Raw genomic sequence first — 26,093 nt, 5'->3', positions numbered from 1 at the left:
CAGTCAAAAGACAAAAATAAAGCCCAAAAAAATTGCAATTCTTATTGTAGACAAAGAGCAAACTTTCCATAAAGAGCTGTGAAACAATAAGGAAACAGATCAACAACTTAATAGGCAAAGCATATGCACATTTCACAGAACAGGAGATTCAGAGAGATCTTAAACACATGAAAACAGGTTCAAACTCTCTCTTAAAGGAAATATAAATGAAAACACATTGATGTGCCACCATTTTCCATCTAATATATTGGCAAATATATTGGCAAAGATCACAAAGTTTGCTAACACACACTGATAAAGGTTTCAGGAAATACTCATATTTCTGATGGGGCAAAAATTGGTACAACATGCAAGAAAGGACTCAGCAATTCTATACCTAGGAATTTCTCTTAATTATACTTATGGACAAAATAACACGTGCATACGTCACTTGTATACAAATACATATGTTTGCTTGTTTGTGGCAGCAAAAGATAGGGAATTGACCTAAATATTCATCGGTCAGGGACTGGTTAAATAAATTATGGGACAATGAAATTCTAGCCCGCTGTATAAAAAAGAACGAGGAAACTCAGTGTGAACTGAAATGGAATGATCTTCAAATTCTGTCAATTCTATCTTCAAAAATTATCTAGAATCCAACCACTTCTCCACCACTTGACCCAAGACATCATCTCTCCTAGCTGGATTAGCCTCCTGACTGCTGTCTCTGCCACCACCCTTACTCTGTCCCCTTCATCTATTTCCCAAGAGTAGTCAGTGAGATCCTGTTAAAATATAATCATGTTATGTCAAGTCTCTGATCAAAACCCTCCCGTGATTTCCCACCTCCCTCAGAATAGAAGCCATATGGCCTACATCCCTGTCCCCCCATTCTGACTCGCACTCTATTTTCTCTCTGACCTCATCTCTTTTTCAACCCCAATGGTCTACTTGCCTTCAGCACCCAAAGAATGCTCCTGCTTCAGGACCTTTTGTTTGCTGTGCCCTCTGCCTGGAAAACTCTTCCCCTAGAAGTCTGCATTGCTCTCCCCTCAACTCCTTCCGGTCTTTATTCACTATCACCTTCTCAGCAAGACCTTCCTTGACCATCCTACTTAAAATTGCACAAACACACACACATACATAATACCATGGTAGATACATGGATGTTCTCTGCATAATTCTTTCAAATTTTCTTAATGTCTGAAAATATTCATAATAAAATGTGGAAAAAAACACACCCACACAAACCCATTCCTGTCCTTTCTTTCCCACTGCACTCGTCACCACCTAACATACATTTTACTTATTTATTGTCTACCCCACCGCACATCTAGAATATAAATTCCATTAAGAGCAGGGCAGGGATTTTGTCTGTTTTCTTCACCGCTCTATCTCCAGCTTGTAAAACTGCCTATCACTGTACCAACATCAAATTCCTGGTTCTAATATTGCACTATAACTATGTAAGATGTAACCACTGGGGGAAATGAGGTGAAAGGTGCCATGTCACTCCCATCCTCTCTGAACTACCTTTGCCATCTCCTGGGGATCTATAATTATTTCAAAAAATATCTATTGAGAAAACAGTGCCTAGTACACAATTGGTATTGAATATTTACTGAATGACTAAATCCCATGACTTAATGAAATTAAGTGATTCACATATATTTGCTGTTGTTGTTTGCTGAGGAAGATTAGCCAAGCTAACATCACTGCCAATCTTCGTTTTGTATGTGGGTCACTGCCAGAGGATGGCTGATGAATGGTGAACGTCTGCCCAGGATCCAAACCTGGGAAGCCAGGCCACCAAAGCAGAGTGCACCAAACTTAACCAGTACGCCACAGGGCTGGCCCCAAGTGATTTATATTAAGTGATAATATACTACTACTTGTGTGAAAAATAAAGGAAAGGATGTTTATACATATTTGCTTGTATATGCACACATTATCTCTGGAAGAATATACAAAAACTGATAATACTGGCTGCTCAAGGTGGAAAACCTGGGTGACTGGAGAATAGGGGTGAGAAGACAACCTTTTGTCCCTCTTGAGTTTTGAACCATGTGAATAGATTATCTATTCAGGATACAACTTAAATTAGAAAAATTTCTGCTCTAGCCCCTTCCTGAGGGTGAACGTCAGCTTCACCCATCTACAGTTTCTAGAGTTCAGGTTCTTTCCATTCCTGAAAAATAACTATCACAGGAGTTTTCTCACTTGTGCATCTTTGTCCCTGCAGTGATCCTTAGGCCTTACACGGCCCTCTCCACCTAAAAGAAACTCCTTAAACTTGAATCAGAGAAAAAAACAGCTGGAAAAGAAATATCAAGGATAGAGAAATGTGAATATCACAATACACATACAATATGAATTACTGTTAGAGGCATCCCCTCTTATCTGCAGTTTCAGTTACCCGTGGTCAACTGTGGTCCAAAACATCAAACGGAAAATTCCAGAAATGAACAATTCCTAAGTTTCAAATTGCACATGGTTCTGAGTAGCGTGATGAAGTCTCGCACCATCCCGCTCAGTCCCACCCCAGACGTGAATCATCCCTTTGTCCAGCATATCCACAGTGTACAAGCTACTCACCCATTAGTCACTTACTAGCCATCTATCAGATTGACCGTCGCAGTGTTGCACTGCTTGTGTTCGAATCACCCTTATTTTACTCAATAATGGCACCAAAGCACAAGAGTAGTGATGCTGGCAATTCAGATACGCCAAAGAGAAGCTGTAAAGTGCTTCCTTTAAGTGAAAAAGTGAAAGTTCTTGACTTAATAAGGCAAGAAAAAAAATCATATGCTGAGGTTGCTAAGATCTACGGTAACTTTCATTACAGTATACTGTTATAATTGTTCCACTTTATTAGTTATTGTTGTTAACCTCTTACTGTGCCTAATTTAGAAATTAAATTTTATCAGAGGTATGTATAGGAAAAAAACATGGTATATACAGGGTTTGGTTCTATCTGTGCCTTCAGACAGCTACTGGGGGACGACTGGGCACTGGGGGATTATCCCCTGCAGATAAAGGGGGACTACTGTACTTTTCTTAAGTTTGATAGTGGTATTGTGACCATGCAGAAAAATGTCCTTAATCTTAGGAGGAGACGATGTTGAAGAATTTAGAGGTGAAGGGCCATAATGTCTACAACTTACTTTTACATGATCCCACAAAAAAAGAAATGTGTATAGATAACTATAAATGTATTGATTACAGACATATATGTGCATATATAAATACATATGTCTATATGTAGTTATAGACAGTTATACAGAGATGAAAACTAACGTGGCAAAATGTTGACAACTGAGGAATCCATGCAAAGGTTATATACTGTAGTATTTTTCTACAGGTTTGAAATTTTTCAAAATAACAAGTTGGCGGGAAATTCTTTTAAAACTCTACTAAGTTTCCAAAAATTAGCTCAAATGTCTCCTCAAAGAGGCCCTTCAGGATACACACATTTGGGAGAAATCACTCCCTTTTCTGCATTTCCAAGGCACTTATGTTCATACTTCAAGAGTCAGAGTGAAAAAAATCACAGGGCATCTCCCTGAAGCCATGACTTCGACATCCTCTCATATATACACCTCTAGGCTCACGCTCACACGTGCATCCCCACAAGGCCTAGAAGTCTAAGTGCTTAAAGGGACCAGACACCGGCTAGGAAATGGCCAGATCTCAAGAGCAGGTAAGAAGGCCTGGGGTGAGGAGCTTGTCAAACTCCTGTCAGGAAGGGGGGCACAGAAGAGGGGCGGTACTGGGATGTTGTCACTGGAAGGACCAGCCCCAGAACAGAGTTCATTCCCCATACCCACTGTGGATGCCCCTTTACTTTGGGACACCCAAGGTTCAAATTTCACAGAATCCAATGACCAAACTCCTCTATACCCTTCATATTTTTCTAAAGTTCCATCACAATCACTCAGCCTACTCTTTCAGACCAAGGGCCTGTATGTGCGCGCACACGTGTGTTTTCAGAGATTCACTCACTAGGACACTTAATCCCAGAAATTTCCCACACATTCCCACACCTGGATTACAACTCAAAAGCAGGGCTACGTCTTCTTACTCCTTGTAGTCTTAACCACACAGGCAACTCAACACATATTCAGCATCAGCAAGAGCAGAGGGCGAAAATTCTAAAATTCTGGCACTGACTTCCTGAGCAACAGGACAGTCCATTACTCCTGCAAGTCAATGGTTCCTCCTCTGTACAATGGAGACAACAGGACAGCTATACAGACATTTGGGGAAAACTATGGATACCTTGAAAAGCCCAGGAGACCTGGGGCCTTCTGGCTGGGGCCACAGCTGTGGCAAAAGGCAGAAGCAGCAATCAATATCCAAAGACATAACTTTATTGGAAACAAGTAGTGGGGATGTAGGAAAAAACTAAGAATCAGGCTCTGTAGCAGATGGTGGCTTCTCCTCATCAGGGGGACAATCGATGAAGTCAGCCAGCATGGCAGCTGTGTCATCCTGCTCCTTTTAGGGACAAAGACATAAGATTCAAAACAGTTAACACACATACACAGAAGAGTGAGTGGGTCAGGCTGGGGACAAACACAAGCAACTGCAATCCCTTTTCCTCCACACTCCAGAACCACCCTCCCTGCCTGGCCCACTCACCTTCTCCTGGAGAGCTGCCACCTCTGTCTCTGTCTCCATTTCTTCTGCTGCAGGTGGCTCTGGTAGGGGTGGTACCTTGTCATCCCCACCCTCAGTCCCCTCTTCCAGCAGGGTTGGGGGAGCAGAAGGCTCCTCTTCAACAAGCTCCTGAGGAGGTGGCCCTGCTGGGGGGCTCCCCTCTTCCCGCTCCACCTCCCCCTGGGAGGGGAGCACCTCAGGAGCCAGCGTGGGGGCTGTCTCGGCCCCACGCTCCTCCTCAACCCCTGGCTCCTCTACTTCCAACAGCAGCCCGGGTTCCGGCTCCGGTTCAGGCTGCACCTTGGGGGACTCGGCAGGGGGCAAAGCTGGAGGCAGGCTTGGGGGTGGAGGTCCAGCTTCGTCTACCTCCCCTCCTGCTGAGCCAAACTCCAGCTCTTCCACCTCTTCCAACTCCTCTTCCTCCTCCTCGTCCTCCTCCTCTTCTTCTTCCTCTAACTCACCCTCCTCTTCCTCAAATTCCTCCTCAAACTCTTCTTCCTCTTCTTCTTCCTCTTCAAAATACTCTTCTTCATCCTCTTCCTCTTCCTCAAAATCTTCTTCTTCTTCTTCCTCCTCCTCCTCTTCCTCTTCCTCTTCTTCCTCCTCCTCCTCCTCCTCATCACTGCTGTTGATATTAATAACTGTCAAATCTTCTTCCAGGGCTGGGGGTCCTCCCCCACCAGGAGTCCCTTCAGGGACCAACTGTGGTGGCGGGAGTGTCACAGGGCCAGGCACAGGAGGGGGTGGAGGCGGAGGGAGAGGCCCTGGGGCTGCAGGAAGCTCTTCAGGCTCCTCCTTGGCTGGCACAGGAGGGGAGGCTGTTGGCGGCCCAGCTGGGGCTACAGGGGGGGGTGTAGTGCCTGAGGGGGGTGGGGGCGGCAGGGATGGCAGCCCTTCAGGCACGATCACCACACTGTCATCAGAGTCGCTTTCCAAGGAGATCTCCACATCGGATGCCTCCTCCTTATCATAGTGGACAAAGGCTGGTCTGGGCATTCTTCCCCCAAAAGTTTCATCTGGTGGTATAGCAGGTGGAGGAGTGCCACTAGGCGCAAGGACAGGATCCTCATTTGAGGCTGCCCGGTGGTTCTCAGGGCCAGGAAGGAGCCGGGGGGGTACAGACACCAGGCCTGGGACAGAGAGGCCTAAGTGGTTGGCTGTGGCTGGAGGTCCAGGACGCGCTGGGGGCATTGGGCCCACTGAGGGCATTGGGCCCACTGAGGGCAATGGGCCCACTGAAGGCATGGGGCCTGCTGAGGGCACAGGGCCTGCTGAGGGCATGGGGCCTGCTGAGGGCATGGGACCCGGGGGATGGAAGGGTGCAGCCCTGAATGGAGATGGGGCCTCAGGAGGGGGAACTGGGGCAGACGTGGGGCAGGTGGGGCCCATGGACTGCAGGGGAGGAACCCGGGGGTGGGTCAGAGCAGCACAGGTCACCAGTGCTTCTGAGCAGAAAGAGGAGACCTGAGGAAAGAGGAGTAAGTGTAAGCATATAAGAATACAAGGTTTTGCGGCACCAGAGAGGGAGAGCCCACCAGCATCAACAACAAGAGAATCCAAAAACCAAAGAGGTACTCAGTCCCAGTCAGCAAGTACCTCGAGGCTGTCTTCTCTCTGGCCAAGGGAGAAGGCTTGCAGGGCACAGGCGAGAGGAGGTGGGCAGCGGGGAGAAGGTGCCAGTAGCAGAGCCAGCAGCAGGCGGTAGAGCTCACGGCGGCAGCGGGAGCTGGTATACGGGGAGCTGCCTAGAACCTCACCCTGCTGGACACCCATGACCAGGGGTAGGACCAGATCATGCAGTCTCTGAAAAGGACACAGGGCACACCTAGAGACATCACCGAGACTACCCAACCCTTCTCCAGGGCCTACCGCCAAGTTTGAATGGACCCACCTCTGGGGACACCCCCACACACGTACAGAGCAGTGGCCCCCACCAATCTCCACGGGGACCATGCTCCACTAACCCTGTGAGTCTCCTCCTTGATGAGAGGCCCACACATGAGGATGGTCCGGCTGAGGCCTGGGGAAGGAGAATGGTGTCTAAGAGGCAGGCTACCAACAGGGTTAAGAACAAGGGCTTCTGAAGCACTCAGCCCAAGGTGAGCATGCAGCTCTGCCCTGCCTAACTGGGACAAGTCACTTAATTTCTCTAAGTCTGTTTTTTCAACCATAAAATGGGGATTATAAAAGTACCTCTACTACACGGGGCTGTTGACAACATGTAAATGAGATGATGTAGGTACTACATTATAAATCTGCGTTTATGTATCCGGGGAGAGTTGGCGGGCTGTGAAATATATGGGACCCAATTGGAAGTCACCCATCTACTGAACAGTATCTGACTATACTTCTGCTTTCAGATTAGCGATTGTGTTGGAAGCAGAAAGCCCCACTGAGCAGCCTGCCTGGGCAGAATGTAAGCTCCACAGGGCTGATTTTCCCCCATGCTGGAATAGTACCTGGCATGTAGAGAGGATATGCAAACAAAGATAAATGAGACTCTGGAGAAGCAGTGTAGACACCAGAACTCCCCATCCAACAGCAGGATCCAAGATTCTACCTGCAGCCCTGGTGGTTGCATGGCTGCTTCTGCTCCTTCCTTTGGCTTCTCTGCAGAGTTTTAGCTGATTCTGCAATTTACTGACGCCCTCCACTTCAACAACTTGTTTTGCGCTATATCCCAGGCCAACCCAGCACCCCGAGAGTACAGAAACACAGGCCTCACCCACCTCTCAGGGCAGCCGCACACACATCGCTGTTGGCATTGCTCTCCCCTTTCCGGTGGCTGGGCGGCGCCATAGCCTCCCCCACATCCAGCTTTAGCTTCTTGGGAGCGCTAGGCTTCCCGGACTGTAAACCCCCATCAGGGCTTCCCCGAGGACTGCGCAGCTGGTGGTGGAGGGAAACATAAATCACATACAGGGGCAAAGAGGAAGGCAGGACAGAGGCAGGAGACAGTGTTTGGTGAGGAGGGTCATTAGGACAAGGGGCGCAGGATGAGAGTCCTGAGACAGGAGCAGAGGCCTCACTCACCTTCAGGGCATCAGCTGGGGGGGAGATGTCACTGAGCAGGTGGGTGAGCAGAGCCTCTCCCGAGGCTCCTCCCTGCAGCACTCCTGCCGAAGCCCCACACACCTGCACCCACAGCTCTAATACAGCGTACACTTTGGTCCGCATGGTGCTGTGGAGTGAGCAGAGGACAGTTCGTGAAAGGGAGTTGACATGCCAGATCCTGCCTCTCTTTCCTTGGTACTCTCAGCTCCTCGGAATCCCCAGCCCACCTGCACCCCTTCACCCTTCCGTGATGGTCACCTGTAAGGCCTCTCCTGGCCTGGAGAGAGGGTATCCCTACCAATGCTCCAGGCATTGAGGACCTGGGGAAGCAGGCGGCTGATCAAGGCCCCAAAGCGCAAGAGCCGGCCTCCACACCTAGGGGTAAAAAGACAGGACAGTGACCCCCGTTCCCAGCATGTCCCAGTCCCTTCACCACACCCTGCCCGATCCCACTCACGCAAGGATGAGCGCAGAGAGCAGGTCTAAGGCTTCAAGGTGGATAGAGGGCAGCAGCAGCAACCGCAGGGGACCATCTCCAAGCAAGCTCTGCAGAAAAAAACGGCAAGAGTAAGGAGTGGCGAAAGAAAGTGAGACACACAGAGAGAAACAGAGGCAGAGTAGCTGTGTGTGACTAAATACACGTGTACACAAAGGTACGGAGCCCACCGCTGACCCCAGCTCTCCCAACAAGATCAAACCCCCATCCTCTAAAACAGATCCTGAAAGGAGCATGAGGGGAAAGATGGCTGAACCTCTCAGTAATGACTCAGCCGACGCCAGCTGACCCCAGGGTAGCATCTGCTACAAGTGTTCCTGCAACATGTGAGAGAATCCACTCTGCCGTATACATGTGTCAGGAGAAGCACAGGGAATAATGGCATTTGGACGAAAGTAAGGAGATGTCCAGGACAACCTCAGGGAGGACATCATTTTGGGAGCCTTAGATCCTACTCTGCTTTCCTGGTTGTCCTGGTTCTTGAGGAAGGGCTGTGAACAGAGGACAAACTCCACTTACAATATTCTTGGCACTGATGCTGAGAGTCCGGCAGATAACATCCAGGATTTCCTGCACAGGGACGGACACAGGAGCCCCAAACTCAGAGCTAAAGAGAATCAGAGCAGGGAGACCCTCAGCGCAGGTTCCCCAGTGCAACTCCACACCCAACCTCAATCTCCTTCTTCATCATGAAGACAACACTCCATCTCAACCTTTCCTGCTCCAGGCCCTTGCTCCCCTCACACTCACTCACACACCTGAGCATGAGCCCCAGGCAGCGGGCCAGTCCAGAAAACCTCTGCCGAAGCCGGAGAAGGGCATGGGCATCACCATCTTCTGAGGGGGAGAGCAGCACCTCCACTCCAGGGCCTTCATACTGCATAGGAGCTGGACGGAAACACAACCACCTTCACACTCTAGGTCTTCCTACCATCCCCTCCTTTTTCATTTGTGGTGGATGATCCACCTATATTCTAATCCATTCTGCCAGAAATCAACTGCCCGCCTCTCTGGGTCACCCTCCCAGTTCCCTCCTACCACGTCTCCAACCACCCTACCTGTTTCTGCTCCCTCGTACAGGGCCCCTAGCAGGCTGTGCAGTGAGGCCAACAAGCTGTGGAGCTCCTGCTCCCAGCTCTCGGTGTGCTTCAGGCCCTGGGAAAAGCCAGCCCCTAGAGAGGGCAGCCTGGAATAACACTCACAGGCCAACTGCAGAAGAAAGGTCAGAAACCTGGTCAGACAGGAATCCAGCCAGGCCACCAAACACCCTGACCCACCAATGCCTAGAAAGATGAAGAGCAAGGAGATCTCAGAGGAAAGATAGAAAGGGACAACAAGGCAGAAGAACACAGGTGGAAAAAAGGAGGCAGAAGTCATGACTTGTGTATTTTGTGTATGCTAACAGGGAGGGAACCGGGAACACAGCCCAAAAGCAATAATAGAAAAGCTAAGAAGAAGAGATAAGAGAAGCTCCAGCTCAGATACCCCAGGCTCTCCATCTCCCCCTTCCCCTTTACCTGCTGGAGCTGAGGGCTCAGGGCATCCACTCGAGACAGGAAAAATGAGGCCAGCTTGCCCTGGGTTAGGGGGAAAGAGAGAAAGAGGCTGCTGAGTCAGTTCCAAGGGCCAGAGACGGACACCCTGCCCATGCCCAGCAGCAGAATCTAAGCCCAGGCATTTTTCTGTCCTGCAGACACAGGAAGCAAAGCACTCTAAGAGGCATCAAGCCTGGGAGCAGACATGCTCTCACGGTAGAAAGACATCCTGAATGTCAGCTCTCGTCCTTAGCCTCCCTGTTCGGGGGGAAAGGGTCTGGCCTGTGCTCCAGACACTGGGCTCCCTCCTGCCAATTTAAAAGGACAGAGAGTACTGAAAAGCAGCAAGCCCATCCCCCAACTCCCTACCAGCTTAGACAAGAAGGGAGAGTCCAAGCTGGGAACTGAGGCACTAACCAGAGGTGTGAGGGCAGGACAAGTCAAGAGAAAAGGTAAGGCTGTGGAGCAGACTGAGACAGCACATCTCAGAGCAGTGACCTGTCTACTGGCACACATTTCCTCTGCCTGCTATGTGAAGGTGCTGGCACAGGAGTGTTTAACCTGGGGCTATAATTTATTTGGGGGTAGCATCAAACGGGACTGTAAATAGGGATGTGAATGAAACGTTTTTTCATTTTCACTAACCCATAAGTGAAATGTAGAGTTTCTTTCAATTATAAATTCAGACAAAAAGCCACAGTAGTATTACAGTACCTCTGACCATCACCAACAGAAGTCACTTATTTTCATTTCACATTAGAATTATAACAGGTATCTTGAAATATCATTCACATGCATCACCAATTTGAAATTTCAGTAGGTATCAGACCTGCTGCTAGATTTTGTAATTTGACATGTTAATAAAAAAGCATACTACTCCATCACAACTTTTTTAAATGTACATTTCAACACAATCAGTTTCCCTTGCAACTCTCTGTATTTTATGAATTTAGAAACATTCTGAGAAGGGGTCCATGACACAAACAAGGGTAAGAAGACTGAAGTGGAACTGGAGAAAGGAAACAGGATTCCCACCTTCAGTGGGATGTAAGAGTTACTGAGGAAGACAAGCTCAGTGTATGGAACCAACAGTGGCACCACACCAAGAGGCGGGCAGAGGGAGAGTCAAGAGGCATTGATGCTGGAAGGCAGGACTCAGCTGAGCTTAAAAGAAAGGAGAGAATCCAGTCAACAAGACTAGAGAGGGAAAAACACTGTGAGGAAAACTACAGACTCAGGAGATGCTCAGAGAAGCAGGCTGAGGCCTTAAATCCCAGGCTAGTGAGTATGGACGTGATGGGGGCAGGTGCATCACTTGAACAGGAAAACCTCGGGAAGACAAATTGGCAGGAGCCCCAGGGACTCGGCAGAGGACTTAGGGGAGCACAGGAGGAGCGGAAGCCGTCAGTGTGTGGTTCAGAAACCAACCCTCCAAGGACTCCCTCTCATCCACCTTGCGGCAGGAACCACATTTGGTTTCCCCCGTTACACTCCAGGGTTCTCACTGACCAGCAGACAAGCACTGTTCTAGCTGATCCCAGGGTAGAAGACCTAGAAGCATTTCCCTTGAGATCCAGAAAGCACTTTCATGTCTGGTGTGCTAGGGTTCGGAACACTTCAAACCAAAAGCAGTAACCACCCACAGGTCTCCTGATTCACCAACTTCTCCAAGGACGATATTCCTTAGTGAGCTGCCAAAGCCCAACTACAGTGGCACTCAGTCCTTTTGGCCAACTTACTGCTCAAGCTATCCTTGAGACTCTAGCTCAAAAAGCTGGCCTGAGGCCAACAGAAGTCTGCTTATATGACAGCAGTTAAGCAGAGTACAAGGACACGGCTCTGAGCACAGGTCTATCGCAGGTGACCCACAAAGCAAACCAAAGCAACGGCTCACTTGGAACATTTCACCTGAAACGCAAGCGCACATGCAAACATGCACGCACACACATATATACATACACACAAATACACACACACACGTCCTGGGTAACTCTCAAGAGTGAGGTTAGTCTTCCCACTTATTCCAAGGAACTAGTAATCAACTTGGCGAGGAGGGGGAGGTAAGGCCTCTACAGGATAGACCTCAGAAACTCAGAATGCTTAATATCATTTGGGAGGAGTAATTCTGAGCTTGGAGACTGCAACTGTCCTGGGAGCTTCTGGGGGATGGGAGAGAGAACAGACAAACATTCCAAAATAGCAATTATCAGTTTCCTAAGTACTGGTCTCCAGGATTTTCCAAGTACAAATTGCTCCTGAGACCTCTGCACAAAACAGTCTTATCTGACATGTTGGCAGTAGACAAAGCCAAAATCATCAAGAGAAGGAAGTTCTCCAGATGACCCTATATTCTTAGGAAAAAAAAGGCATACACACCCTGTAACAACATATGAAAGTTTTTTTGTTTGGTTTGGAAAGGGTACTCAAAATGCCAGTCATAAGTTCAAAAACTACACATCTGACAAAAGGTTGTGAATTACAGATGAATTCTCCTGACCCCTCAGATCGAAAATTAAGAGGCACTAGCAGAGGAAAAACTTGGTATTCTAGTCTCCCTGACTATTCACATCTTGATCCTGCAGGAAACACTCAATTCTCCCTCCACTTTCGTGGGAGGATGCAGGTAGATACAGCAAACCCCAGAGTGAGCTGAATCAAAAAGACATTTGCAGTAAAACCTCACAAACTTTGACCAATGAGAGGTCAGGGACAAAGATCTAGCCTGTATAATTTGAGAAGTTAATTTACAGAGCATTTTAGAAGAAATGCACTTTTTACTAAACTTAGTAAAATTTTAGTAGAGAAACTTTACTAAAATCCATGAGTTACTCCAAATGCCTTCTTGAGAAAGTTCTGTCCTGCCTACCCAAAGATTCTACTACCTGTCATTAGTGGCAATCACATGAAAACAAAGAACATGATGCCATGTTCACTGAGGAACATCTGCTCTCGGACTTTTCAAATACTGCAGGTAACCAGTTACTAAAGCCTCGGCAGACGCTTCCCCCAGATCACAGCGCACACGTCCACGGAACTCCGCGTCTGGCTTACAGTGCTTCTCTAGTCACCGACAACAGATCAGAGCTGGCATGAGTGTTGAAGCCTATCTGCCAATCCTGTCTACATTCTTGAGCCTATCTGCCGATCCTGTCTACATTCTTGAAAGTGTCCAGGGAGCCTGGTTTAGTGGAAAAAACATGGCTTGAAGCGTAAACAGATCTGGCTCACACCCTGGCTTTACAGCTACCTGATACCTAAGCTTGGGTTGGGTTAAGTTAGTTAAACCACTCTGGGCCTGTTCCCTCCTCCATTTAATTCGGTGACACTAACTCCACAGAATTACTGTGATAATGAAATGACACAACACATCTTAGACATTCAGCAGAGTGCCTGGCACATAGCGGGTACCCACTAAATACCAGTTCCCTTTCCCTTTCTTTTACTTTCTTGATTTGGTCATAGGACCATGGGATCTTACTTTCAAGATCATTTGAATGGCAAACTTCCCCTTAATTGATAATACTGATGACCAGTACAGTTAACCACACTACTTATACAAAAAAATTACTAATTTGCCACTAATTCCAGTCCTCCATAGACTTGTGCTTCCATCTGAGTAAGAGGATGTCCAACGGCTTGTCAAGCAATGATGAGAATAACACAAGGGAGAATATGCAATCTACAGGAAAACAGCTGCCTGTTCTTAGGTACTAGGTGGCATCCAATCATACTGCAAACAGACGTGCCGATTACAAATAGCCCTTTAACTGTTACTGCTTTGGCAGAATTTGTTAACCATTCATATTTGTTATTGTATTTCCTTGAAAATGAAACTGATTCTTTCACTGACCTCCTCCCTCACCTGACCCTCGTACACCCTGCCTGTGCGACCTAACAAGGCTTTGGTGTATGGCCACCTTGTATGGGTCATGACAGCTGGGGGAAAGGGTGGGGAAGTGACAGAGGGAGTTTAGTCAGGAATAAAGGAGAGAGAAGCGTTGAGGAAGTTGATATAAGGAAGCACTAAATCAGGAAGGCTTCCTGGAGGAAATTACAAGAGCTTTAGAAACAAAGTAAAACAGGATGGTAGAACAATGGATAGGGCATTCTAGAGGTACAGGGAAGGCAGGGCAGAAAGGAGGAGTCCAGGGTTAAGAGCCTGGGCTTTGGCATCAGACATAGGTTCTGATCTCTACTTATCTTGTACAAGTTACTTAATTTCAATTTCTTTATCTGTGAGGATTAAATGAGAATGCATTTAAAATGCTACAAGGTGGTACAATTGTAGCTGTGGAGATAAGTGAGGAAACAATCAGAAGACAAGTGCTTAGAAATCCCAGTAATGGAATCCGAAGTAAGACAGTCATCAAGGTTTACGTAGGTGGGAAGAGGAGTGTCCACGAATACTTACTTTGAGAGACCCACAAGCCCGAGGAAAATAGGTCATACAAGCCTTCATTCCCTCCAGTGCTGAGAGCTCACACTGTGGGAAAAACAGAAAGTAAGCAAAGGCAAGAGCCCGACACCCCTACAGACCCCATCTCCACCACGCCACCCCTCAGGTCCCTTCTCCATACACTTTTCCTCGGCCCTTCCCTCTTCTCACTTCTTCAATCCTATTCCTTAATCACTTCCCGTCACATTCTTTAATCCAGTCGGTGTGAGTGAGGGCAAGCACCACAAGAGGCCAAGGGTCGGGGGGATGGGGGAGGGAGGTGTCTCACCTCTGGTCTGAGGCCCAGAAGAGAGGTGAGAAGGCCAGGAAGGTGGTTCATGGAGATGTCCCGGAAGAGGGTAGGAAGCTGGGCTGCATATCGAAGCAGGTCCCTCAGGACGGCCACAGCCAACTCCATTGTGGGGGGCGAGTCCTGGGACTAAAGAGCAACAACACCCCAAGTTCTCAACCTCACCTTCATGGTCACCAAGAAGAGGAGGAATGAGAGGTATGACCACATGGGGTTTTTGAGAAACATCACAGTTAATGTCAATATTATCATCAAATCCACTAAGAATAGAGTGCATTAGAGATATGGAGGATCCAAAAGTAACATATTTCTCTACAGAAAGGACATGTGTTTACATTTAGTATTATGGGTATCTGGGGGACCTAGGAATTCATTTCAAAAAAAGAAAGTAACAAAGCCACACCTTAAATATCTGACTAACGAGAAGATCTCAAGAGTTTTTGGATTCTCCAACAATGTATTTCCCTGCTAAGAATGGAGAAGAGCACTTCTCAGACTGAAAAAAAGCCTCAGTCACAACAAAACTGCCCCACCTCTTCAAGCTTGCCTGTGGCTGGCTCAGACCTACCCTGCAACTCGTGGATAGAAAACAGTTTAGATTTACAATGACTTCCCTAGAAAATTAACATGTATCTAAGGAAAAAGCACTCAGCATGTATCTCCTGCTAGACAAGAGATCATGTGCAACAAAACAAGTAAGAATGCTTATTAAGAAAGTACGAATAGGAGCAGCCCTGTGGCCAAATGGTTAAGTTTACACACTCCACTTCGGTGGTCCAGGGTTGGCCAGTTTGGATCCTGCGCACTGACCTACACACCACTCATCAAGCCATGCTGTGGCAGCATCCCACATAGAGGAACTAGAATGACCCACCACTAAGATATACAACTATGTTCTGGGGCACTGGGGAGAAAAAAAAAGGGGGAAGATTGGCAACAGATGTTAGATCAGGGCCAATCTTCCACACTAAAAAAAATAAAAATAAAATAAATAATGTGGTAAACACTTTAAAAAGAAAAAGAAAGTACGAATAGGTGGGCCTCCCAACAACAAACGGGCCCCTCAGCACTATCCAGTAATCCTACTGCATTTCTCTCTGGTTAACTCTCTCTGCTATGCTGATCTTCTCCCGCCACTGTCACCTCTGTAGAACTTCACCTGCAACGTCACAGAGAAAACTGAAGCCCAAAGCTTCCCACTGCCCAACCCGAAACTCCATCTTCATCCTTATCTGCCCTCTCCCTCCTACCTGTCACAGCAGAGGAGGCGCTAGAGGAAGTCCCATGCAAGGACAATCCCTCCACCGTGCTTTAGATACCAGCCCCTCCCTCCTTCTCAGAACCTTACACCATTAACTAGCCCCTCTCCTGTATTTCCAATCAGGCCCTCTCAAATGGATTCTTCCCACTGACATTTTACATACTCAAGTCTCTCTCATCTTAAAAAGCCTTCTCTTAAACCTAATCTCAGTTATTGCCCAATTTCTCTCCCTTACCATTAGAGCCTAACATCTTGAAAGGATTGCCTATCTCCCCTATTCCCATTCCTTCTCCCACTCACTTCTCATTCAGGTCAATCTGGCCTTAGTGTCCACAACTCCACCAAAAACACTTTCACTATAGTCTTATAACCCTTGAGTTCCTAAATCTGATAAACAATTTTCAGGGGCCAGCCCCGTGGCCGAGTGGTTAAGTTTGTGTGCTCCGCTGTGGCGGCCCAGGGTTTCACTGGTTCAAATCCTAGGCGTGGACATGGCACCACTCATCAGGCCACGCTGAGGCGGAGTCCCACATGCCACAACTAGAAAGACCCACAATTAAAAAAGTATACAACTATGTACTGGGGGGCTTTGGGGAGAAGAAGAGAAAAAAAAAAAATTTTCAGTCCTCGTCTTGTTCCACCTCAGAGGGGCATAAACAGAAGGGAGTCCCCTCTCTTCTCTGAAGTACTCTTCCCTCGGATTCCATCCAACCCACAGCCCTGGTTTTCTGCTGCTCTGTCCCAGTCTCCTTTGTAAGCTCATCTTCCTCTACCCGACCATTAAACGTGGAGTGCCTTAAATCTAGTCTGGACACGTACTCAACTTGATCATCTCATCCTCACCCTCAGCTTCAACTGCCATCTAAACGCTGAACACTCCTCCATTGTAAAACATATTGACTGAAGCCCCTACCCACTGAACCCTCAAGGTTGTACCCTACGACATCGGGCCACTTCCACTTGCACCAGATCAGAGGCACGCTTACTAAGAGGGCTCCCACTCAATGACCAAGGCCACGCTTACAGTACTTTCACACACACACATCCCGACCCTGGCTGCCTTCCAATGTTCTGAAATCCAGGAGTCCTCCTGGACACATCCCCTCCCTGACCCTATTCCATCATCCAGACATGTCCACTTTGCCTCTCAATCTCTGGAACTCATCTACTTCTCATCATTTCTACTTCCACCATCCTAGTCCAAGCTACTGGGAACATTCTCTGAGGGTATTTCAGTAGGCTTCTACATGGTCTTTCTGCTTCCAGACTGGCTCCTTTCTAATTCTTCTCCACACAGCAGCCAGTGTTATTCCCAAATGAAAATCTGATCATGTCACCACCACCACCATCACGACCACCTCCTCACCCCTACTCAAAACCATCCATGAATTCCCACTGTTCCAAGAAGAAAAGCCAAACTCCTTAACATGCCTACAACACCATACATGTCTTGGTCCCCATCTACCTACTTCCCCAGTCGCTTCTCATCAACCCCAGCCACATGAGCTTGCCTATAATTCTTCAGATGAGCCAAACTCCTCTTCTCTCAGGGATTTTGCACACTTACAACACTCACAAAACCTTCTCAGCCCAATTTACTCTTATTGATCAGTTCAGAGACGCCCTCCCTGAACCACCGACCCTCATCACCATTGCCCACACCACCCGAGTCCGGGTCAGATTCTCTTGCTGTTAAATGTCCTCAGAGCACTGTATTCTTTACCTCGATAGAACATGCCACCGTTTATCATTTCCCACTCATTGTATAATTATTCGATTAAAGCTTCTTCCACCAAAACAGGGATCAGCAAACTATGGTCTATGGGTGCCTGTTTTTGTACGGCCCACGAGAGAATGGCTTTTAAAGGGTTGGAAAACAAACAAAGAAATAATATGCAACAGAAACCATATGTGGTTTGCAAAGTGTAAAACATCTATTGTCTGTAAACATTTACTTCACAGAAGGTGTCCCAATCTCTGCGCTAGACCCTAAGCACCGTGAAAGCAGGGTCCACGTACATCTTACCACTGTCTCCCCAGAGCTTAGCAGACAGCCTGCCACATGTGCTCAGAATATGCTTGTTGACGAACTGAGTAGAGATGTCATCAAAGGATACAAAAGTTACATCCTTTTAAGTTAATTAATTAATTTAATTAATCCTTTTAATTTTACGAAGGTAAATTAAAATGTTAAAAGAGGAAAAAAAGAGTAGGAAAAAAACCCAAACACCTGGAAAAAAAAAAACAGAGATGTCACTCATCAGAAAAGCTAACAAGGAAGTGAAACAGTCAGAGGTTACAGTGTGTTAAAGGTCGGATGAATTAAAATAACCCAGTAGACAAAAATAACAAAAGGTTTAAAAGGACATTTCTATGTGAAGATTATCCTTCCTGCTATCAGGAAACTGCTTCTAGTTATTCTATCCTCAGAGCTAAATGTCCAAGCCACAAGAACACACCACATCCAGAATGAAGGGATGACTGGGGGAGGGAGAGGAGGCAGGGTGGCAGCTGAATCCTTACCTGCAAGACCTGCTGAATGCTCCGAAGCCAAGAGACACAGTGCTGCTGGAACATCTCTGTGGGGCTCTCCCCCACCAGCAGGGACAGCAGACATAGGCCCTCAAACCTTGTAAGACAGAAGTGAGTGATGATAAGTGGGTGGAGGCCAGACTCCAGAAAAAGCTATTTACCGCTCTTTTACTCTCACTGGGCTAGAGTAACACGTCACGTCCAGATCCACTGTGGTTTCTAACTCCTGAAATACTTGGAGGACTTGAAGTGAGGTGCGGGTAGCAAGGAAAGAAGGGAACTGTGGCATCCCAGGTGAGGCACAGGAAGCTTGGGAGCTGGAACAGGTAGGGCTCAACTCAAGTGAGCTCGTGAAAAGAATGAACTCTCCACCCTCTTGGGAATGGAGAGCTCTCCTCAATCCATGGGGTGTGACAACGGATGGACAGATGTACAGCCCACTTCCTAAGGAAACACCCCTGGGAAAAAAACAGGGTTAAAGACTTACCGAGTTTTGATAGAACCAAGACGGGCATTACTGAGACCCACCAACGCCCCAACAGCCGAAAGGTTCTGGAAGAAAGCAAACAGGGAAGTGAGTCAGGAATAGGATTCTAAAGACACAGGAGAACTTCTCCAAACCCTTCCCCGCCCCACCATCTATGAATGATTTTCTGAAGTCACGCCTCCTTTGAGGCCAAAATCCCATTCCTCTAGAGGCCTTCAGCCTTTGCCCTATTTTCAGCAGGTGAAAAACACAGCAGCCTGTCCCGGAGGCTTTCTTCAAGTTCCATCTTGCCTGACCCCTTCTTTCACTTCCCACTCAACAAATGAGTGCTATGCAGAGAACAGCCCAACTCATCCCAGCTACCAGACTTCAAGGACAGATGTCCTTCACCTCATACGCCAAGACAGCACCTAGCGCAAAGGAGACATCCATAAATGCTTGCTGAAAGGATGCTGAACTCAGCCGTCATGCTTCTTCCTTCACCCCCAAACAAATCCTCCTCCTCCTGTTCCTGGCTTCCTTACAGCTATTAAGAACGCCAACACAGACTAGTGAACCAGAGCCTCCTTCCAACCCTCTCCTTCTCTCACATTCTGGGAGCCCTGAAAGAGGCTTCCTCCCTGGTCCTCTCACAAGTAATCTCTCCATCCCTTGAATGGCCAGACTCCTCTACAGCCCCTGTATCACCCTAACCGTACTCACCACTCATTCGTTCAAGAAACCCATATTATGCACTGGGACAGATGAAGGAATACAGAGCTGAATAAATACAGAGCTCCCTGCTTTCACAAAGGGAAATGTTCACTCACTGATTCAGTAAATGTTTATGTAACACCTACTTCATCAGGTGAGACATTGTTTTTGGTGCTGGGGAGCTTATATTCCAGTTAGAGGAGACAGAAAATAAACAAGTGACCAAATAACAAATAGTATGTTAGATGGTGCTAAGTGCTATGGGGAAGAGAAAAGCAGAGTAAGGAAGAAAAGGAGAGCCTGGAGTAGGGAAGAGAAGTAGTATCTTATGTGGAGTGAACACAAAAGCCCTCCCTAAAAGGCCACTGGAGCAGAGACCTAAAGGAAAGTGAGAGCAAGACATACCGATACCCTCATACAGTACTGGTAAGAATGTAAAATGGTGCAACCACTTTGGAAAACAGTCTAGCAGTCCTCAAAAGGTTATACATAGAGTTAACACATGACCCAACAATTCCACCCTAGGCATATACCCAAAAGAAGTGAAAATATACATTCTCATGAGAACCTGTACACAAACGCACATAGCAGCATTATTCACAATAAGCCAAAAAGTGGAAACAACCCAAATGTCCATCAACTGATGAATGAACAAAACACAGTACAGCCACACAATTGAATATTATTCAGGCATAAAAAGGAATGAAGTTCTGAGACATGGATGAACCTAAAACATTATGCTAAGTAAAAGATGCCAGACCCAAAAGGTCATATTTTGTATGATTCATTTATATGAAATAGTCAAACAGGCAAATCTATAGAGACAAAAAGTAGATTAGTGATTGCCTAGGGCTGAAGGGCAGGGAGGGGGTAGGGGCAAAGAGGGATTGAGCACCAGTGGGTACAGGGTTTCCTTTCAGAGTGATGAAATGTTCTAAAACTGATCATGGTGATGGTTGCACACTCTGTAAATATACCAAAAACCATTGAATTGTACACTTCAAATGAGTGAATTATACATGTGAATTACATCTCAACAAAGCTGTTTATAAAAAGGCATACTGTTAACAACAACAAAAAATGTTTAGGGAAAAAGCAAAGGTCGTGAAATGACAGCACACTTGGTATATCTGAGGAACAGCAAGGAGGCAAATTGTCACAGGAGAAGAAGAAGCGAGAGAGAGAGGAGTAATAAAGATGAAGGTCCCAGCAGCAGGGCAAAACCTTGTAAAGTCATAGAGGCAACTGCTGGGTTTTACTGTGAATGAGATAAAAACCATGGGAGGAGAGGGGAATTGGGGGCAGAGGAAAGCTATTACCTGACTTATGATTTATTTTTTAAAACACATCAACAAGACTTGAGTTGCCTTGTTGAGAAGGCAGAAGCAGAGAGAAGTAGGAGACTACCATAATAATCCAGGAGAGAGATGAGGCAGCTTAAAGAGGCTGGTAATTCTGGGGACACAAAGCATCAAATTCTGGATATATTCTGAAGGTGCGGCCAACAGAATTTGATAACAAACTGGATACGCGTGAAAGATAAAGGCAAAGATAATTCCAAGGTTTTTCACTGGAGCAACTAGCCATTTACTAGGAAGGGGAATACTGCAGGAGGAGTAAGTTTCGGAGGTGAGAATCAGGAATGTTAAATCACATATGTTAAATCGAGGATGTCTATTTAACATCAAAATGGAGACGCCAAGTAGATGTTGGGTAGATGAGTCCAGAATTAGGAGAAATCCTGGTTAGAGTATTTGGGAGTTGTCAGTCATGAGGCTGGACCAGCTCACCGAGGAAGTGAGTGTAAACAGAGAAAAAGCGCAGTACGAGCACTAGGTTCTTGGGTACTCAAACACCTAAAGTTCAGAACAGTGAGGGGGGGAGCCAGTAAAGACAACTAGAAAGGAGTGACCAGTATGGTAAGAGGAGAATCAAGAGAGAGTGGTATCCCAAAAGCCACATGAGGAAAATTATGCAAGAAGGGGTGATCAACTATATCAAATACTACAGACAGATCAAGGAATATGAGGACCCAAATTTGACCTTTGAACTTGATGTCCTGACGGTCACTGCTGACGTTCAAGAATTACCATATGACCCAGCAAAAAGGTATTTCAGTGAAGCGGTTAGGCTGAAAGCCTAAATGGAACGAGTTCTATGGGACGACCATTATAGTAATAATTCATTCAGGGAAGAATCTTTAACGGATGCTCAAACAGGAGAGAGAAAGGCTGACAAGACACAGACAGTTATATCATCTCCTCACAGGACACTTACTAATTACAAAAGGAAAAATTCTAACTTTATAATGAAGCAACCACCCTAACCCAGTAATCAAAGTTAACATCACCAGTAATGAAACAGAGACATTAAGTGCCTCCTATATGATGCAGCAAGAATGTCACCTCACTTCTGCAGTATTCCTGCCAAAAATGCATAACCTGGATCTAATCATCAGGAAACAGCAGATAAACCAAACTGAAGGACATTCTCTAAATACCTAACCTGTACTCTTCAAAAATGTCAAGATCCTAAGACAAAGACTGAGGAACTATTTCAGGTTAAAGACTAAAGAGACAGGACAACTCGATACAATGTGTGATCCTGCAGTGAAGCCTGAACTAGAAATTGTTCTTTTGCTAAAATGACACTTTGAGGATAACTGACAAAACTTGAATAAGGCCTATGTAGATCAGGTGCTTCATAGCATCAATGTTAATTTTCTGATTTTGATGACGGAATGTGGTTATGTAAGGGAATGTCCTTGTTTTTAAGGAAATACACACTGAAGTATCCAGAGGTAAAAGGCATTATGTCTGCAACATCTTCAGACATGGACTCAGAAAAAAACATACACAGAATGAGAAGACAAATATGCATCTTAAATGCTGATATTTGGAGTACCTAGGTGAAGGCTATATTCTTTCAAATTTTCTATACACTTTAAATTATTTCAAAGTAATGTTACAAAAAGAAGAAGAAGAATGGGAGAAGAATCAGAGACAGAAGTGCAAACTATTCTTTTGAGGAGTTTTGCCATAAAGAGAAGTAGAGAAGTGGGGCAGGAGCTGGAGGGGGATTTTTTTAAAAGCAGCTTTGAGCTGTATGCTGATGAAAATGACCCAACAGAGGGGGAAAATGTGATGATGGAGATGTGGCGCAGAACTGCTGAAGCGGTGCACCTGTGTAAGTGGAGAGGGGATAGCCAGCGCACAAGCAGAGGGTTGGCCTTAGACAGGAGCATGACTAGCTCAGCCCTAGTGGTGGGAGGCAAGGCAGAGCACATGGGCACAGACACAGGTAACTAGCAGATAGGGTGGTTGGAGCCTATGGGAATTCCCATCCAACTGTTTCTGCTTTCTCAGCAAATGGGAAGCAAGGTCATCAGCTAAGAGTGAGGATGGAGAGAAGTAATCAGAGATTGTCGAGGAAAGTGGAAATATAACAGGATTGCTAGGCAACACTAAGCGTCCACTTGAGATGATGATGGCCATGAATTTAAAGTGAGACTAGTCAGCAAGGATACATGTTTTTCTCCAGATATACTGAGCTGTGCGGGTGCGGGCACAGAATAAACAGAGTTGGATTTAACATAAACAGGATATTGCGAGGCAAGTACACCGAAGGGAGAAGGGCAAGGAAGTGATTATAACAGAACTTAAACTGGGTAAGAAGGGAAGAGAGAACAGGACAGATAATAAGTTAATTTCTTTCAAATAGTGAGAAATGCTAGGAAAGCAACAGAACAGGGTAATGTGACAGAGAATGACTGGAACGGGAAGGACTACTTTATTTCAAGACGGGGTGGTCAGGAAAGGCTCCTCGGAAATGGTGGCATGTAAGTTGAGACCTAAATGAGAAGCTCACCTTCCCATGAGATCCCAGCAGACTAAAGGAACAACGAGCAAGGGCCTCAGCATGCTCCAGAAACGAGATTAGCTTGGGTGGCTGGAGTACAGTTCAGACAGACAGGGAGTCTTATGAGATGAGGTCAAGAGGTAAGCAGAGGCCACACTATATAGGGCCTTGTGCAATAAGTTACTGGAGGATTTTAAGCAGAATGCTGTAATCTTATTGATATTTTTTAAAAGCTCACTGGGTGCCAGCCTGGTAGCACAGCGGTTAAGTTCACACATTCCGCTTCAGCAACCCAGGGTTTGCCAGTTCGGATCCCTGGTGCGGACTTACGCACTGCTTGTCAAGCCACGCTGTGGCAGGCATCCCACATATAAAGCAGCGGAAGATGGGCATGGATGTTAGCTGAGTGCCAGGCTTCCTCAGTAAATAGAGGATTGGTGGCAGATGTTAGCTCGGGTCTAATGCTCCTCAAAAAAATAAATAAAATAAAAGCTCACTGGTTACTGGCTGGGGAATGGAATAGTACAAAGCCCTAGGGATACAAGGCAGAACAAGACACCCTGCTCCTTAAAGCACGTGCAGTTATAGGGGAAATGAGATCTGAGATTTGCTTTAAAATGCCCCTGGGGGCATTTTTGCCCCCGGGGGCAGAGTTGGGATGGTGGGAATGAAACAAGACTGGTAAAATGTTTCTTGTTAAATTTCAGTGATGGGGACAGCACAGGGTGGAGAGGTTCAAAACACTATTTTTTCTACTTTTGTGTAATCTGATATTTTACATAAGTTTTTTTTTTAATTACACACAAAAACAAAACAAATCAAAGCCTAGTTGTGTAGGTGTGGTAGAAGGAGGTTGTACGTATACATAAAATAAATGAATGGATCATTTCAATATGGTGTAATAAAGAGCAGCTAACCACACCTGTTTGGGGAAGGTCTCCCAAAGGCAGCCACAAATAAGCAGAGAATTGAAAAGATTTTTGGAGGGAGCAGGGAGGCAGCACAGGGAGGGATTCCAAGCAGAGAACAGTAAGTGCAAAGACCCTGAGGCAAGAAAGCCCAGGTACTGAAGGACTTTAAAAGGTAGAAAACAGGATTCAAATTTTACTTTAGAAAGTTCACTCCAGCTGCTGTGTGGGGAATGGGTTAAAAAGAGCAAGACTGAGGGCAAGGAGACCAGTTAGGAGATTGTTGCTATAACCCAAGCTAGAAATTGTGAACTGTGCTAAGGTAGCTCCATCTCGGAACTGCTGAGTTTGCAGTATCTGTGCGAAAGCAAAGTTGGTGGTTAAGCCTAGATAGAGGGACCAATCAGTGGATCTCTTTTTCTCTCAAGCTCCAAACCTATTTACTTACCTTGATTACTCCTCTCAACTAGACTAGAAATTCTCCGAGGGAAAAGACTATGTCTTATTTATCTATCTGGAGATGAGGAATAGTACCTAACAGATAACAAATACTCAGTAAATGTTGAATGAAAATCTCCAGGGAAGAGAAGGAAACACGCCACACACTTCCATTTACTGAGGACCCAATGCAAGAGACACAAGTAGAAAAAATTTCAAGGCAAGATATACCCAAAAATGTGGTTCTGGCAATACTAAAGGGAGAGTCTAGTTTCCCACATCACCCCTAGCTGCTTTACTCAAAATCCTACTCGACTGTAGACACTTAGAGGAAATAAGCAAGACATTAAGTTCATGTAGCTCCCCTTGAAGAAGGAGGGGAAGAACTGAAAGAGATGATGAAGAAAATCACACATTTATGGGCAGAACAGATACTATTTCAGAAATATTTAGGAACCACATGAATTTAGAGGAGGAAGATGTAGAGGGAAGAGAAAATATACAAATCAGCTCCTGCTTCTGAAACTGGGCTGAGAAAGCAGATAGTTTTGCCACCCTCAACAATGAGGAGTAATGTTAATATAAATAATAAATGAGGTTGTCCCTGAGAAATTTGGGGCTAAGATTATTGAACCACCTAGCAGGTTGTAACAATCCTCTTCCTGGAAGGAAGCATAGAGCTGGGAGGGTCCCACTAATACAGGTTGAGACAGAGAAGACCTCAGGTAATGAGGGTTGGAGGATGCACAGAATTTTGGAGAGGGTTAGGGAAGAGGACGGAGGGAGGAGATATGTTATTTCTTGTTAAAATCAGTGCCTTCACCTAGGCAAGATGATAGAGCCTCAAGCTGGGATGCGGACAACGGGAAAGATATAGAAACGAATGAACAGATCAGAAAGCTACTCAGAGGAAAAAAATCAACAGGACTTGATAGACTGCATACTAAGGTGTGTGAACAAGAAGAAAAGTATTTAGGATGACACTTAGGTTTCTAGCTTGCAGAATTTAATAGATGTCAGATACTACTCTTAGTATAATCCAAACGCCCCTTCTAAGCTAGTCTACAAAGCTCTGTATGGTCTATCCACTGCCTACCCTACCTCACCAGCCTCATCACACCCACTCTCTTTCCCTCCACCTCTGAGCTAAAGGCACAATGCCTTTCTTTTCAGCTGTTCCCTCCCACAGGGCCTTCCCACATGAGCTTTCCACTGTCTGAACCAACCCTCTCATTTTCTTTCCCTAGCCAACCCCTACTCATCCTTAGGGGTCTCAGCTTAAACTCCGGTACATCAGGAAAACCTCTGCGATTCTCCAGATCAGGTTAGAGCTCCGTAATATACAACGCTCATAGTGTTTCCTAACATTTTGGCCATCGCCATCGCATCTGTAACTGGAGCGCCCAGTACTTGACGCTCAGTAAGAGCTCAGTAAATATTTGTTG

At 46.2% G+C, this 26,093-nt stretch overlaps 1 protein-coding gene across 2 annotated transcripts in view; it reads right to left on the bottom strand.

Annotated features, from left to right (window-relative positions):
* Window positions 1-4,330: 4,330 nt before the first annotated feature.
* Window positions 4,331-26,093, bottom strand: part of PELP1 (proline, glutamate and leucine rich protein 1) — a 43,812-nt gene continuing 22,049 nt past the window's right edge. For both annotated transcript variants that reach the window (XM_070561014.1, XM_008534893.2), the window contains 16 exons: window positions 18,752-18,816; window positions 18,256-18,361; window positions 14,451-14,600; window positions 14,138-14,209; window positions 9,709-9,768; window positions 9,250-9,400; window positions 8,950-9,079; window positions 8,711-8,798; window positions 8,153-8,241; window positions 7,954-8,070; window positions 7,675-7,822; window positions 7,371-7,530; window positions 6,606-6,661; window positions 6,238-6,444; window positions 4,624-6,105; window positions 4,331-4,479 (listed from right to left, as the gene is read on the bottom strand). In XM_070561014.1, coding sequence (XP_070417115.1) covers window positions 4,387-4,479; window positions 4,624-6,105; window positions 6,238-6,444; window positions 6,606-6,661; window positions 7,371-7,530; window positions 7,675-7,822; window positions 7,954-8,070; window positions 8,153-8,241; window positions 8,711-8,798; window positions 8,950-9,079; window positions 9,250-9,400; window positions 9,709-9,768; window positions 14,138-14,209; window positions 14,451-14,600; window positions 18,256-18,361; window positions 18,752-18,816 — 3,174 coding nt within the window. In that variant the 3' untranslated portion in view covers window positions 4,331-4,386. The remainder of the gene's footprint in view (window positions 4,480-4,623; window positions 6,106-6,237; window positions 6,445-6,605; window positions 6,662-7,370; window positions 7,531-7,674; window positions 7,823-7,953; window positions 8,071-8,152; window positions 8,242-8,710; window positions 8,799-8,949; window positions 9,080-9,249; window positions 9,401-9,708; window positions 9,769-14,137; window positions 14,210-14,450; window positions 14,601-18,255; window positions 18,362-18,751; window positions 18,817-26,093) is intronic.

This window comes from Equus przewalskii, chromosome 10 (genome assembly GCF_037783145.1).
Source record: "Equus przewalskii isolate Varuska chromosome 10, EquPr2, whole genome shotgun sequence".
Lineage (NCBI taxonomy): Eukaryota > Metazoa > Chordata > Mammalia > Perissodactyla > Equidae > Equus > Equus przewalskii.
The sequence above is the reverse complement of the archived record's forward strand: the minus strand, read 5'-3'. Positions and strand labels throughout refer to the sequence as shown.